Consider the following 14,528-nt stretch of genomic DNA (forward strand, 5'->3'; position numbering starts at 1 on the left):
TGCTTCTTGGTGCAATTGTGAATGGGATCAGTTTCTTTATTTGTCTTTCTGTTGCTTCATTATTAGTCTATAGGAATGCAACTGATTTCTGTACATTGATTTTGTATTCTGCGGCTTTGCTGAATTCACGTATCAGTTCTAGCAGACTTTTGGTGGAGTCTATTGGATTTTCCATGTATAATATCATGTCATCTGCAAAAAGTGAAAGCTTAACTTCATCCTTGCCAATTTTGACGCCTTTGATTTCCTTCTGTTGTCTGATTGCTGATGCTAGCACTTCCAACACTACGTTAAACACCAGTGGTGAGAGTGGACATCCCTGTCGTGTTCCTGATCTCAGGGAAAAGGCTGTCAGTTTTTGCTCAGGAGACTTTCTAAATTCATACCAACAATACTCCTTTGATACTATAAAAAACGCAGTAACAGTAAAGAAACAAAATCACTACACCTACATCTTCTTGCCTGGTTTTCCTCCCGTCGTGGGGCATTTTGGAGCTCGCCGAGGCTGGTCGCCGTGTTTAACGACGTGGCGAGGAAGCCCTGGGGACGAGAAGGGTGTGTGGAGAACCACACGGTCTCCTGTGAAGGTGGGCGGGAGCCCGGAGCCCGGACTCCCAGCTGCAAATCCGGCTCCCTTTCTAAACTTGACCGCCTGTCACCAGTTGTAACAGGTGTTTGGTGTTTCCAAGTGTGGCTAGTGTATGAGCGTGATCCTCCACGTATCCAGTACCGTGAGTAAAACGAACCCTGTGTTTACTCAGGACTTAAAACTACATGCCATTTTCGTGTCAAACACATATGGAATGGTATGATGATGTTTTCAGCCCGCAAAAGAAATGTGGCAACTTACACACGTAAACCTGTATCACGACCCACATCTCAATTGGATCAAAGGCTATAGTTTGTATCTCTGTCTCTCGCTTTCTTTTGTAACAAGAGGCAATGTGTTCATAATGCTTTCTTCTGCTGATTTATGGTAACAGTATGGCTTTGTTACCATTGGGGTTGATGTTAGCATCTTCATTTTATAAAAGTAGCACTTTTTGTTTCCAAGAAGTCCTTGGCATTTTATGTGACAGCCCCCCCCCCCCCCAGTTTTCACGCAGTTTGTGGAAATTAGGGGGATGCCCTTTTATACACACGGACCAAAGACACCCTGCCTCTGAATCACTCTCTTCCTGTGTCTTGCTTGTTTAAGAATTCCAAAAGACAGGAGCATCCCAACAGCGAACTTGGCTGCTCTGCTGACGTGTTAGCACTGAAAACTTCCTGTCTTGCTAAGCTTAGAAAAACAAACCGGCTTATGATGAATATAAGTGTTTTTCCGAGTATGTGCAAACAGCACATTTCTGTCTTTTCCTTCTCTTGGAAGGCTGCATTTTGGAAGGCTGCATGATTTCAGCCACACAGACGAGCTGTTTCCTGAAAGAAATAAAGCCGTAGGGGTGAGAAAGATCTTGAATAAACACGAATATGTCCCTGGACTGTGTCAGGTTGGGTGGTGTCTCATTGCCAAATCGGGAAGAACTGGTAATGCTTTCTGCTGTTTTCTTTTCTTTTCTTTCCTTTTCTTTTCTTCCTTCCTTCCTTCCTCCTTCCCTCCCTTCCTTCCTTCCCTTTCCTTTCCCTTTTCATTCTCCGTCCTTCTTCTCTCTCTCCCTCTTCCTTCTTTCCTCCCTCCCTCCCTTCCTTCCTTCCTTCCTTTCCTTTCCTTTCCTTTCCTTTCCCTTCCCTTTTCATTCTCCCTCCGTCTCTGTCTCCCTCTTCCTTCCTTCCTTCCTTCCTTCCCTTCCCTTCCCTTCCCTTTCCCTTTTCATTCTCCCTCCTTCTTCTCTTTCCCTCTTCCTTCCTTCCTCCCTCCCTTTCTTCCTTCCTTCCTTCCTTCCTTCCTCCCTTCCTTCCTTCCTTCCTTCTTCCTTCCTTCCTTCTTCCTTTTCTTTCCTTTCCTTTCCTTTCCCTTTTCATTCTCCCTCCTTCTCTCTCTCTTCCTTCCTTTCTTCCCTTTCCTTTCCTTTCCTTTCCTTTCCCTTTTCATTCTCCCTCCTTCTTCTCTCTTTCCCTCTTCCTTCCTTCCTTCCTTCCTTCCTTCCTTCCTTCTTCCTTTCCTTTCCTTTCCTTTCCTTTCCCTTTTCATTCTCCCTCCTTCTCTCTCTCCCTCTTCCTTCCTTCCTTTCCTTTCCTTTCCTTTCCCTTTTCATTCTCCCTCCTTCTCTCTTCCTTCCTTCCTTCCTCCCTTCCTTCCCTCCTTCCTTCCTTCCCTTTCCTTTCCCTTTTCATTCTCCCTCCTTCTCTCTTCCTTCCTTCCTTCCTCCCTTCCTTCCCTCCTTCCTTCCTTCCCTTTCCTTTCCCTTTTCATTCTCCCTCCTTCTCTCTTCCTTCCTTCCTTCCTCCCTTCCTTCCCTCCTTCCTTCCTTCCCTTTCCTTTCCCTTTTCATTCTCCCTCCTTCTCTCTTTCCCTCTTCCTTCCTTCCTTCCTTCCTCCCTCCCTCCCTCCCTCCCTCCCTCCCTTCCTTCCTTCCTTTCCTTTCCTTTCCTTTCCTTTCCTTTCCCTTTTCATTCTCCCTCCTTCTCTCTCTCCCTCTTCCTTCCTTCCTTCCTCCCTTTCCTTCCTTCCTTCCTTCCTTCCTTCCTTCCTTCCTTCCTTCCTTCCTTTTTCTCTTCTCTTCTCTTCTTTCTTTTCTTCATGGCTACTGAGTTAATGCAAATTCATACATGAGGGATACGCACAGATTTGCTGATACTCAGTCATGGGCTCTGAGAGACACCAGGCCTGCTGAGTATTCCCTCATCTTCTAGGGCTGTTTTCTGCACACTTTTACGCCATGCTCGTGTTATTGGGGCCTGCTGCCGGCCAGGCTGTGGCTCGCTGGAGGCAGGAGACCTGGGAACAACCAGGGAGGAGCGCCAGGGCCCGGCCTGGCTGGAGTCGGATGCCTGTGGAGGCAGAGTGGCACTTGGGGCCAAGGAGTCCAGGGTCCCACCGCCGCTGTGGGCAGGAGCAGACGAGTCCCTGCGGCTCCCCGCCAGGGTCCTGGAGAATGCAGACAGTTTGAAACCTCCAAGGAAAATGGCAGGTTCCAACTTGTCAGTTCAGAAAATTAGAAAATGAAAACAAGTGATTTCTCAAGGGCACCCTGACCGACCTTGGCCTGCCCTGACCACTCCGTTTGAACCTGCGGTTCGTACTTTTCCCCCGAATCTTTTCCCGCGTGACGTGACGGACACCTTACCTGTCTCTTTTGTTCATTTTCTGCTTCCCCTGGTTGAGTCTATAAGCTCCTTGGGAAAAGGGATTCTCGTCTGTTCCCTTGACTGCTGAACTCCCTGTGTCAACAACAGCCCTGGTCCGTAGTAGGTGCTTATGAAACACGTGTGGACCGCGCGTCTGAACCAATACCCTGGACCCAAGAATTGCTTGGATGCGCCCTGCTTGGGGATTACCCCTCTCCGCCACTTTGGTAAAATAAAATGCTTGTTTGTACTTTATTCAAAAAGCAAAAATGCCTTCTCTCTGCCAGAGAGATAATCATGTGTGTTCGTGGTGAAGAGGCTGTGGGAAAATGCACCCTCCACTTTCGGATCAAAGCGCAGATCCCAGTGGCCACACTGGGCCTGAGGGTGCTGCTTCCTGAATGTCGAGGCCCCGTCATGGAGCAGGGAGGGTCATGGATGTGGCCCCAAAATACCAGTTTGCCACGGTCGTTCCCACATAGCGCCCTCGCCCCACAGTGGCTGCTCCTGGTCCTTAGAAACTGGGGGTCCCCCTCCTCTGCCGACTTCTGGGGTGACTGGACCAGGGGGTGGGGTGGTGGGAGAGGGACGGCCTGGGTTAGCGAGTTCACAGTCTAGCCAGGTTTGAGATGACCATGCACCTGGTGTTTTTTTTTTTCCTTTAAGAATTTTTTTTTCATGTTTTCGTTTATATTTGAGAGAGATGGAGCCGAAGCAGGCTCTAGGTTCCATGCTGACAGCACAGATATGGGGCTCAAACCCACAAACCGTGAGATCATGACCTGAGCTAAAATCAAGAGTCAGACGCTCAACTGACTGAGCCACCCAAGCGCCCCATAACATCACTGATTCTTTTGTTTAAAATATTAAAAAAGAGTTTTTAATGCCTTATTTATTTTTGCGAGAGAGAGAGAGAACGAGAACAAGTGAGGGGGAGCAGAGAGTGAGGGAGACACAGAATCCAAAGCAGGCTCCAGGCTCTGAGGTGTCAGTGCAGAGCCCGAAGCGGGGCTCGAACCCATGAACCATGAGATCATGACCTGAGCCGAAGTTGGACGCTTAACCGACTGAGCCACCCAGGCGCCCCTAGTGTTTTTCTTTACCAGTAGAGCCCTGTTTGGGGGACACAACGTTCAGTGTTTTTCCCCTGAGGTATTTTAGGGCAGAGTTATTTCCATGCGACATTTTGCTAATTGAAGCTGATTCCAGTGGGTCAGCTTACTTCAAGGTCTTGAAAAATGAACTCTTAAATAAAATTGTTTTGGGGGTGGGCTCCGGGAGAGGAGGATCTGGATTGTGTTTATTGGCAGGGCGAGGCTTTCCTTCCTCTCCAGGCTGAGAGTCATCGTGGAGCTCTGAAATAGCCCCTTGTGAAGGGCCAGCGTGGTATTCAGGCAGAGCATTTTGGTCTTTCTGTGGTGGAGAGAATATTCTGGCGTCAGTCATGCAGGGCCCTGCGGGGGCGGAGGGGGTGACCTGTGTGGCTTTGACGGGGAAAGAAAGTTAATTGTCGGATGTCTTCCGTGCACAAAGCCCAGCTCTGAGCACTAAAGACGGCTGAAAGATGGGGGGAGGGAGTAGGACTCCTTTGCCAGGTTTTCTCCTTTAGGTAGCCAGAGATGAAGTCTGTTCCAACACGATCTTTTCACCCATGACTCTTGGTTCTGCTTTGTCAGTGCTGTTTAAGATGTGTTCGCCTGTGTGTGTGTGTGTGTGTGTCTGTGTAGGGGGAGAGGGGAGGGAAGGAGAGAAAGAGAAAATTAGAGAGTACATATTTAGAGGCAGGATGACTAGTGCTGTGAATGATGTTTATCAGCTCCAAATTCCAGTTTGCTAACAAGAGTCTTAACGTGATAAATTCAGGGAAAGACCTTCTGTGTTTAGCAGCTCGTTCTGAATATGCACGCCCAAAGGCACCCCCCTCCCCACTCACAGCTCCAGGAGGGATCCAGCAGGGTCTGCCGTTCAGATTTCTTTGGCAAACGTGACCCAGAGTGACGCTGAAGTTTGAAACTACATGGCATTTTACCCGAGGTGTACTGAGATGTTTATCCAAATGTCCAGTCTTTCAGCCCAGCGATATTAAGAGAACGTATTAATTAGTTGCTGGTGAGTGGGGAAGACAAATCTTTTAAAATTTTTTTTTTAAGTTTTATTTATTTATTTTGAGAGAGCATGTGCGTGAGCAGGGGAGGGGCAGAGAAAGAGAGGGAGAGAGAGAATCTCACACCGACTCCACACTGTGAGCCCAGAGCCCAACGTGGGGCTTGAACTCAAGAACCATGAGATCATGACCTGAGCTGAAATCAAGAGTCTGCCACTTAAGCGACTGAGCCACCCAGGCACCCCGAGAAGACAGATCTTAAGTCCCTAGCATTAATTTGTAAAAACTAACAAAAAAAAAAAAACCGCTAAAACAAATTTTCTTTCAGCCCGCTTTTCCAATCCTGCCAAAGTAAATATTACCATATTTAATCAGGGAGCGTTGGGACACCTAAGAGTTTGAAAAGTCTTGGAATGATGACATCCTCCTTGAAAAAACAAAATGGAAGGCTTTTCATTTTGTTTTGTTTTTAACCTTCAGGTTCAAGAAACAAAATGCACGTTGTGCTTTTTGGAATGAAACTGTAGTTGTAGTATGCTGAGCTTAAATAGAATTGGTTAACCTGATTTCCCCCTTCGTGGGCTTTGGAAGGTGCAAACTGTAAGGTCCTGTGCCATCCAGGCCGCTCCAGAGAACATAGTCCCTGCAGACTGTCCCCGAGGTCTGGGGGTTCTGACTGCCGCACCTGCAGGGCACTCTTCTGGACTCATCGGATGTTACCGTTGAAAGGCGTGGTCCCAACCTCCCATCCAGGTAGTGAGCTCGCACCCACAGATCTTGGTTGCCATGAATAGAGATCGACTTCCTGTGCACTGATGTTCCAGACGGGAGCCTTGCCGGTTTTCTGCTAAGCGCTGGTGTCTTGAGGAACCGTCCGTCCTGCATCAGTGGCTCAGGGCTTTGCTTTCGAGGGGTTCGCTTCTGTCCCAACCTTACTAAGATCTGGTGGGATCTCGGCTCTCCCGTGTACCACCTTACTTCGTGGGCTGTATCATTGCGGATGTGAAGCATCTGGCAAGGTGTTTCTTGAACCCCTAAGTGGCCGACATGGAGACATCTGAAATGAAGGGACCGTCAGCCCGGAGACAGGCTCTTGGTGGCTTGGTAAGGGGCCCGGCCACCGGCCCTGTTCCTGCTCCGTGTGTGTTGCAGTCAGAAGGATGCACAGAGGGCGTGCTGCTGAGATTTGGGCTGACACAAAGCCACGCGACAGCGACGTGGCCGTCGGTCAATGGAGCTGGGATCCAAAGCCTCGACGGGCCGGAGGGTCTTGAGAGTGTGGACGGCGGGGAACGGTGCGGTCTGGCTCTCAGACTGCGGGGTCGTGGCTTCGCAGTGGCACGTGGCTCAGAGGCTTGGTGGCCTTCACTGAGCGTGAGTCTGTAGAGGTTAGCGGCGTGGCGTTCGGAGGGAGGGAGATGGATGTTCCATGTCACATGTGTGTTCTGAACAAGCTGGGAGAGGTGCTTAAACAGGAGTCACACTGTGTAGAAGTCACTGCTTGACTTTTGAGGCACGTGGGGCCCCATTCTGTGCTGTAGGACGTCCTCTTCTCCTTCTGGCTCTCTCTCCTTCTGGTATGTCAGCCAGACCTTTTGCTCAGTCCTGATAGGCATTCCCCATCCTTATGGAGTACAGACTGAGGCCTGGGACACTGAAATCTGGTCCTTGACTTGCCATCACATATTCACTCCCTCCTGCCAGAGTCAGAGCCTTCAGCTGGAGGGGGACGGGGCGGCGGGGGGGGGGGGGGGGACACAGCTGCATCCCCAGGTCTCAGATTCACAGTCCCTGGAGGGGCCATTTGGATTCTTCCTGACCCCGTCCCTGGTGACTCGGCAGCTGTGGACAGTGGCTGGGGGGATGATGCATTCTGGCAGCTTCTCTCCGGGCCCTGGATCTGTGCCCTGGGAAGATTGCACGCTTCCTGGCCCGGCTTCCCTCCCCCTGCCTTCCCTCTGACTCTCGCTACTTAAGGGCCTGACATCTTGGGTCACCTCGTCCCGCGAGGAGCCGCGCACTGCCACCCCCCTGACACGTAGGAAGTCCGCTGCCTTCTGGGTGACGATGTTGGTGCTGCAGCCACCAGTGAACTCAGCCGGTTCTCCCGAAGGAAGGCCCACTCTTCCGCAGACTGGTTTCCCCAGAGGGAGGCAGGGAAGCCAAACAGAGGTGAACTTGCCCTTGGCAGCTGGGAGCTCACGTGCCCCCCTGCACAGACCACCTGCCCTCCCGTGTCTGGGTTTCTTCGGGTGAAATGAGGTGAATGGCACCCATGTTGCAGGGTGCATGTGAGGACACAATGAGACCGTCTACACAAACGCTGTCTGACAGCGATGCTCGGTAGGCTTCATTTCCTTCTTCCCCAGCTTTCTCTCCAGAGGGCCTCTAATGAATGCCTTGTTGGACGGTCGGAGATGCGGGCTGGGATTAAAGCATCTCTAAAGTTCCTCGCATTCTGTCATTCTGGCACTCCGATGCTCACTGTGTGCGGACTCTGGAACCCAGCTCAGCATGTGTGTGTTTGGAGGGGAGGTGCAGGGGGCGGCTGGGGGAGAGGGCGGCCAGAGGGCAGTGCTGGTGGCCAGGGCACCTCATACCTCCACTGGGGAGCAGTGGACCTCTTCTGACCAGTTGGGCGTCTATGAACTTGCTAGATTCTGACACATCCCTGTTGCCTTGGTAGGGAGGGAGCTGCTCATCATGAAAGGTATTCAAGTAGAGGCTGCAGGGTGTCTGGCAGGATTTCTGAGGTAGACAGGCTGGATTAGATCCCTGAGAAGGTCGTTTCAAGTGCTGGGCGTTCATAACCCTGGGATGACACAGTACAGCTCTTCAGACATCAGGCAGCCATGGCCGTGCCCTGTGACCTTGGTGCGGCCTCGTTGCCATCCCAGGGAAGGGACTTGGGCTGTACCAAAGCTATAGAATCAACTCCAGAATGATTGGAAATTTCCTCAGGAGTAAGGGACTTGATAAAAGGAGTCGAGTGCAGAGTCTTTTTTTTTTAAAATTTTTTTTAATGTTTATTTTTTGAGAGAGAGAGAGAGAGAGAGACAGAGCTTGAGCGGGGGAGGGGCAGAGAGCGAGGGAGACACAGAATCCGAAGCAGGCTCCAGGCTCCGAGCTGTGAGCACAGAGCCCGATGCGGGGCTCGAACCCACGAGCTGTGAGATCATGACCTGAGCCGAAGCCGGACGCTTAACTGACCGAGCCCCCCCAGGCGCCCCAAGTGTAGTCTTCATTGTCAGTAACAAGGACTGGGATGTGGGTGTGGGTGTGGAGAAGGATCTGCCTGGCCCGGGGACCGGTGACCCTGAGCCCGCTTGCTTGGCCCGGGGACCAGTGACGCTGAGCGTCTACAGTTGGAGCTGGGGCTGCTGAGCAAGCCGACCCTGGCCTGCGGGGCTCGGGTCGTGCGGTCCGCCAGTCTTTCCTTCCCGCTGCCCACACACCTACTGTGGGGGCACGGCAGACGTGGTAGAGACCCTTTTCTCAGCCTTAGGGAACTTCCCCCAGAACGCAGCACCAACGTGGTCCTGGCAGGAGAGGCAGAAGCCTGGGCAGGAATAACACGTGGGGCAAACATACCTCGTTTTACCCAACCTGAGCTTAAGCAGAAAAAAAGAAAGCTCACGAAAGGAGCTTATGAAAGGTCTGTAGATGTTTTGAACAGTCTAGAAACACAGCGATGAATGCTCTGGCTACGGAGGAGTGTCGTGGTGTTACAAAAGGAAGCTCAGAAGATTTCAGAGACGCCCGGCTCAGGACGGCCCCACCTTGCCAGCGAAGAGCAGCCGGTGGGGAGAAAATGTGGGCCATGCATTCTTTCAGGTGTGGGACGGTTCCAGAGAGGCCCAGGAAACAGCAGCTCTGAGGCCAGAGAGCCTACTTGGGAAGCAGGGTGATAGAAACAGGTGCGTGATCTCAGGCCCCATTAGAAGGGTGTCTAAGGAGTAAGCCCAGGGAAGACGGAGGGTCCAAGTCAGGAGTCCGCCAGTGGGTGTGGTGGGGTAGACTTAATTCGCCTTTATGACAGCCAAGCCTCTCCACGCACAACGTGGACCCCATTCCTCCTATCTTCTCAAGGGCTTGGCACCTGCAGTGTCTCGTCTCCTCCACGGTCCCTCTTACCACTGGATGATTCCCATAACCCAACAGACGTGCTCTGGTTTCTCCCGTCTTTACCAGTTCTGCCCGTACCTGCGCGTTCCCTCTAGCCGTTGCCCGGTTCTGAGGGTCCCTTCCTGGTCTCTTCTTCCTCTTATCTTATCCACTCCTCAAACCATTTCCGTGGTCCCTGCAACTTCACTGTACCTCCTCTTGTCCAGGTCAACAATGACCTCCTTCTTGCCAGACCCAGTGGACCCATCTCTGGTCTCATCTTATTCAGTCTCCCAGGGCCGTTCAAGGTAGTCGGTTGCTCTATTTGATGCTGAACCCATCCATGGTCCCATATTTGTCTTTTTCCCCCCTTTATTCCTCTCTAAATGATTACCAGTTTTAATCTCTTTGGCTGGCTCCTCCTCTACTCACGGCTAGACATTAGAATTGTGGAGGGTCCCAGACAAAGCCCTCTTGTCTCTTTTCTCTTTCGGGAGGTGTGTATATATGAAAACGTAAACAGTGACTTCCAGATCTCTGGCTTCAGGCTGAGACTGCTTTTCTGAGCTCCAGACTTGCATATGACACAGCCAACCCAATGCCACGAAGGCGTCTCAGACGTCACGCGACTCAAACACAGCTATCACCTCTCTGCCCCTCTCTTCCTGCTGGGGCTGCCCATCTATGGTGTTCCTTTATGGCCTGCTGCTCAGGCCAAAACCCCAGAAATTATCTTTGATTCCTCCCTTCTTCTCACCCACCAACAACTCTTGGAGGATCTACTTCTGGCCTATTCAGCTCTTCCCTTCTCCACTGGCATCATTTCGTCCGGGGAGTCATCTCTTCTCACCTGGATTAGTGCAGCCGCCTCCCAGCTGGTCTTTATGGCTCCATTGCTGCCTCCTCTAACCCATCCTCCATGAAGCAGTCAACCTTTGAGATACTCCTGGTGGTTCTCTAACCCCTTGCCTGGGCCCACAGTGCTCTGAATGTCCTGCCTCTTCCTTCCATTCTCTCTTGTCTCCCCTTCAGCTGCTCTCTTCTTCATCCACATGGGATCAGCCTCACTGACTCTTTCTGCAAACTCAACTTTATTCTCTATCACCCTGTTTGCTTCCTTTAGAGCACGTAGAACTTTCTTCCTCTTGTTTATGGATTTGTTTACATACTAGGTGTCTTTTCGCCTTAGAAGGCAACCTCCATAAAAACAAGGACCTCCTCTTTCTTGTTCCTCAGTGTACCCAGAGCTCTTAGAATGGTTCCAGGCATATAGTAGGTGCTCAGTAAATACATGTGGAATGTATAGGTCACTAAATATAAATCACTATAGTAGGGGGCCCCTTGTATTCAGGGAGCTGTTTTCAGGTGATGCTCCCAGACACCTCCCAACGACCCCCCCCCCCCCACTTTTGGTAACTAGATCTGTGTCTTCACACATAGCTGCTCATGGGTTCTGGGCCTGGCTTCTGCTCTGTGGTGCCAGGCACACATGGCAAGTCTCCTTAGGCATTTAAAATTATCATTCTATGAACACTGAAGGCAAAAGAGGCAAGTCACAATTACAGCAACTAATTCTCATGGACTATTCGCTAGGCATTTTAGTAATCAGGTTACCTGAACTGTCTTAAGATGAAGTCCATCATTTTCTCGCAGTTATGCAAGATTTCCCCTGAGCTTTACCTAGATGTGTTTTTCTTTGGTGAGAATAATTGATCTTTGACACATATTCAGACTTCCCAGGAAACATACACAGAAGTAAGAAATTGTATCATTAAATTCACCTCCTATTTCCACATGGACTTTTTTATTCCCATCTCACTGTTTTTTTAATTTAAAAAAATTTTTAACCTTTATTTTTGACAGAGACAGATTATGAGCAGGGGAGGGGCAGAGAGAGGGAGACACAGAATCTGAAGCAGGCTCCAAGCTGTCAGCACAGAGCCTGACGCGGGGCTCAAACTTGTGAACTGTGAGATCATGACCTGAGTCAAAGTTGGACAGTTAACCGACTGAGCCACCCAGGCACCCCTCACTTTTGTTTTTTAAGCCTGATAAAATTGAAAGATTGGAAAAGCAGGTCAGAAAGCAGAAGGTAATCAGCCATAGCTATAATCAAGCTATTTTTTTTCCTATGCTAATAAATACCGAGGAGTGAAAACGTTAGTACTGGAGAGGTTTTTGCTTTTTCTAGTATTTCATGTTGAGAGCCATAAGAGAGCACTAAGATGTGTGAGAGCCATGTTGTCTCTGTGGGGTCTGTGGTATTAGCTCCTCTTCCTTTTCCTTCCCAGGCTACTTAGAGATAATGTCCAGCAGTGATCAGAACGCTGGCTGGCCGGGTGTGATAGATGCAGTCTGTACCCCTGGCGGGGCCTGGACAGACTTCCCTGCCAGACTCTTAACACCCTGGCTTTGCTGCAGGCTGCAAGTGACCCCATAACTTTGGCAACACAGCCTTCCCCACAGAAGCTGGCATGATAGAGAAAACCTGCCCAGAACACAGCGGTGGTCTGAACACTGAGGTGACAGGCCTGTGTCAAGGGAGGCTTTGCTGCTTAACAGAACTTTTACAGGTGATCTTCCTATTTTCCTCACTTCAGACTAGAGTAATCCAGACTCAAGCAAACCACTCTGAGGGAAAGCAAGGGGGACGTGGGGATGCATGGCTCTGGGAAGATTCCTGTCACCCAGTTGGTGCTGAAACCCTTGTGTGAATGAAATTTAATAAGAAAATCTTGAAATGTTTGTGAACAGTCTAGGGCTAACCAAAAGAGAGAGTTATCTGTTCTATGTGCCTTCACAAAGGTATCACATACTGATTTCTCTCTCTCTTTTTTTAAAGTTTATTTATTTATTTTGAGAGAGAGAGAGCTTGTGAGTGAACACACAAGAAGGGCGGGGGCGGGGGGATCCCAAGCAGGCTCTGTGCCGTCAGCACAGAGTCCAACGCGAGGCTCGAGTTCACGAACTGCGAGTCCATGACCTGAGCTGAAACCAAGAGTCAGATGCTTGACCTGACGCCACCCTGGCGCCCCTGCTTTCTCTTCTTAAAGCGTGGTGTTCAAATGGATGTTTTGCTTTAACCAGAGTTCCTGCTTCAGTTTGAGAATGTGACCATTGGGGGAGCAGAGGTATTTGAGGGGTGCTTTTATTGCTCACTCTTCCTGTTTGCAGAGAGTGTTTTCCTCAGAGTAACACCTGTGGCCTCTTGGATTCTTAACTCCTGCCCAAGCAGGCAGAGTGAGGTCCCCTGTGGGAGACGTAGTCCTTGATCGGTGTCCTTGGATTGGATGGGGCTGCACACTGGGGGCTCCCCACCTCCCGTGTCTCTTTCATCCGTTTTCCACAGTCAAGGCAGCGATCCTGGGAGACACCGTGTAGCCTCCAGCACCTTCTCGCTTGGGCTTCTCCAGGCTGGAGGTGATGACAAGTGATGGTAGCAAGTCCACTGGTCGTTGTACCCAACCCATAGTGTCTAAGAGATGACGTCCTCCCTCCTGACTCCCCTCAACCCTGACGGCGGGGGCTTATGTCTAATGCTTCAGACGCCAGCGTATGAGCTTTTCCTTGAACCAAATGGAGTCTTCCTGCAAGAGCCATATTTATTTCATCTTGGATTTTTACATAAACATACAAAGCATTAGGAGAAAGTAAAGTCTCAAAGGAAATATGCCAAAACAATTAAACGTGGTTATTATAGGTTGAAGGGATTATGGGGCGATCTGTTTTCTTTTGTGTTCCTCCGTATCTTCAAAGGTTTCTTCGATGAATGTGGATTTCTTTTGTAGTAGGGAAAAAAATTTGTTTCTCACTCCTTCACCAAACAAAAACAGGAAGGAAGGAAGGAAGACAGGAAGGGAGGAAGGAAGCAAAAGAAAGAAAATCCTAGAAACAATGGATTTGTAACAACAACACTTAATAATCAAGTTAACCGCAGGGCGCCTGAGCGGCTCAGTCAGTTGAGCGTCCGACTTCAGCTCAGGTCATGATCTGTCGGTCTGTGAGTTTGAACCCTGCATCGGGCTCTGTGATCACAGCTCAGAGCCTGGAATCTGCTTTAGATTCTGTGTCTCCCTCTCTCTGCTCCTTCCCTGCTCATACCTCTCTCTCTCCTTCTCTTTCTCTCAAAAGTAAATAAACATTAAAAAAAAAATTTTTTTTTAAATAATCAAGTTAACCACACTGTAGCTGAGTCATTGGAGGGTTGTGGGGAGGGGGCAGGTGTCGGGGAATAAATAACCGTGTGCACCATTTTGAGGTGAAGCTGTGTGATATCCTAGCCTACCGGTGCCTCAACACAGACACCTGGTGCGTCTCACCTTGGCCTTTACTAAGAGAGGTCACTTCCCTTTTCTTAGTACAGACTTTAGTGGGTACAATCACGGTTTTTCGGGGGTGCTCACTGGAGCCTCGTTTGTAACCAGGTGACCTTGCCTTTCAGACCGCAGCAGAGAAGTCTCCAGGAGCATATTTCCTTCCTGAGTTTGCACTTTCCCCTCAGGGAAGTTTCCTCGAAGACACGACCGGGGAGCAGTTCCTCACCTACCGCTATGATGACCAGGTAAGAACCCCATAAAAGAGCTTACCTTTGGCTTTGCCATTTGCTGACGGGCAGGAAGTGGTTTCTCAAAAATAACTTCAAAATAATTGTATTTTCCCCCTTGGCACAGCTAACACAATACGCCTTTGACTCTCTGGAGGGATCCCGAGACTGCTGGCCTGCCCATGCTTGTATACAATTTCCTACACAATGTGTGGCTCTTGCTCTGGTGGGGAGGTTGGCTTGAGTCACTTTTTCTTATTTTCATCAGAAATATACATGACGGCTTCGTTCATTTTACTCATCACCAAATTTATTATTCAGTTCTGAAGTTGTCCAACGGCACTGTTTTCTGTTTTCTTTCTTTTTGTTTTTTTAAATATAAATTATTGTCAAATTGGTTTCCATACAGCACCCAGTGCTCATCCCAACAAGTGCCCTCCTCAATGCCCATCACCCATTTCCCCTCTCCCCCGCCCCCCGTCTACCCTCAGTTTGCTCTTAGTCCTTAAGGGTCTCTTATGGTTTGCCTCTCTCCCTCTCTGTAAC

The 14,528-nt window shown here is 49.9% G+C and overlaps 1 protein-coding gene across 1 annotated transcript in view; it reads left to right on the forward strand.

Moving 5' to 3' along the window:
• The window catches only part of ADAMTSL3 (ADAMTS like 3), a 349,469-nt gene that overhangs the window by 33,804 nt on the left and 301,137 nt on the right, over nucleotides 1-14,528 (forward strand). The window contains 1 exon segment of the mRNA XM_049614336.1: nucleotides 13,881-14,000. Coding sequence (XP_049470293.1) covers nucleotides 13,881-14,000 — 120 coding nt within the window.

Source organism: Panthera uncia, assembly GCF_023721935.1.
Source record: "Panthera uncia isolate 11264 chromosome B3 unlocalized genomic scaffold, Puncia_PCG_1.0 HiC_scaffold_2, whole genome shotgun sequence".
Lineage (NCBI taxonomy): Eukaryota > Metazoa > Chordata > Mammalia > Carnivora > Felidae > Panthera > Panthera uncia.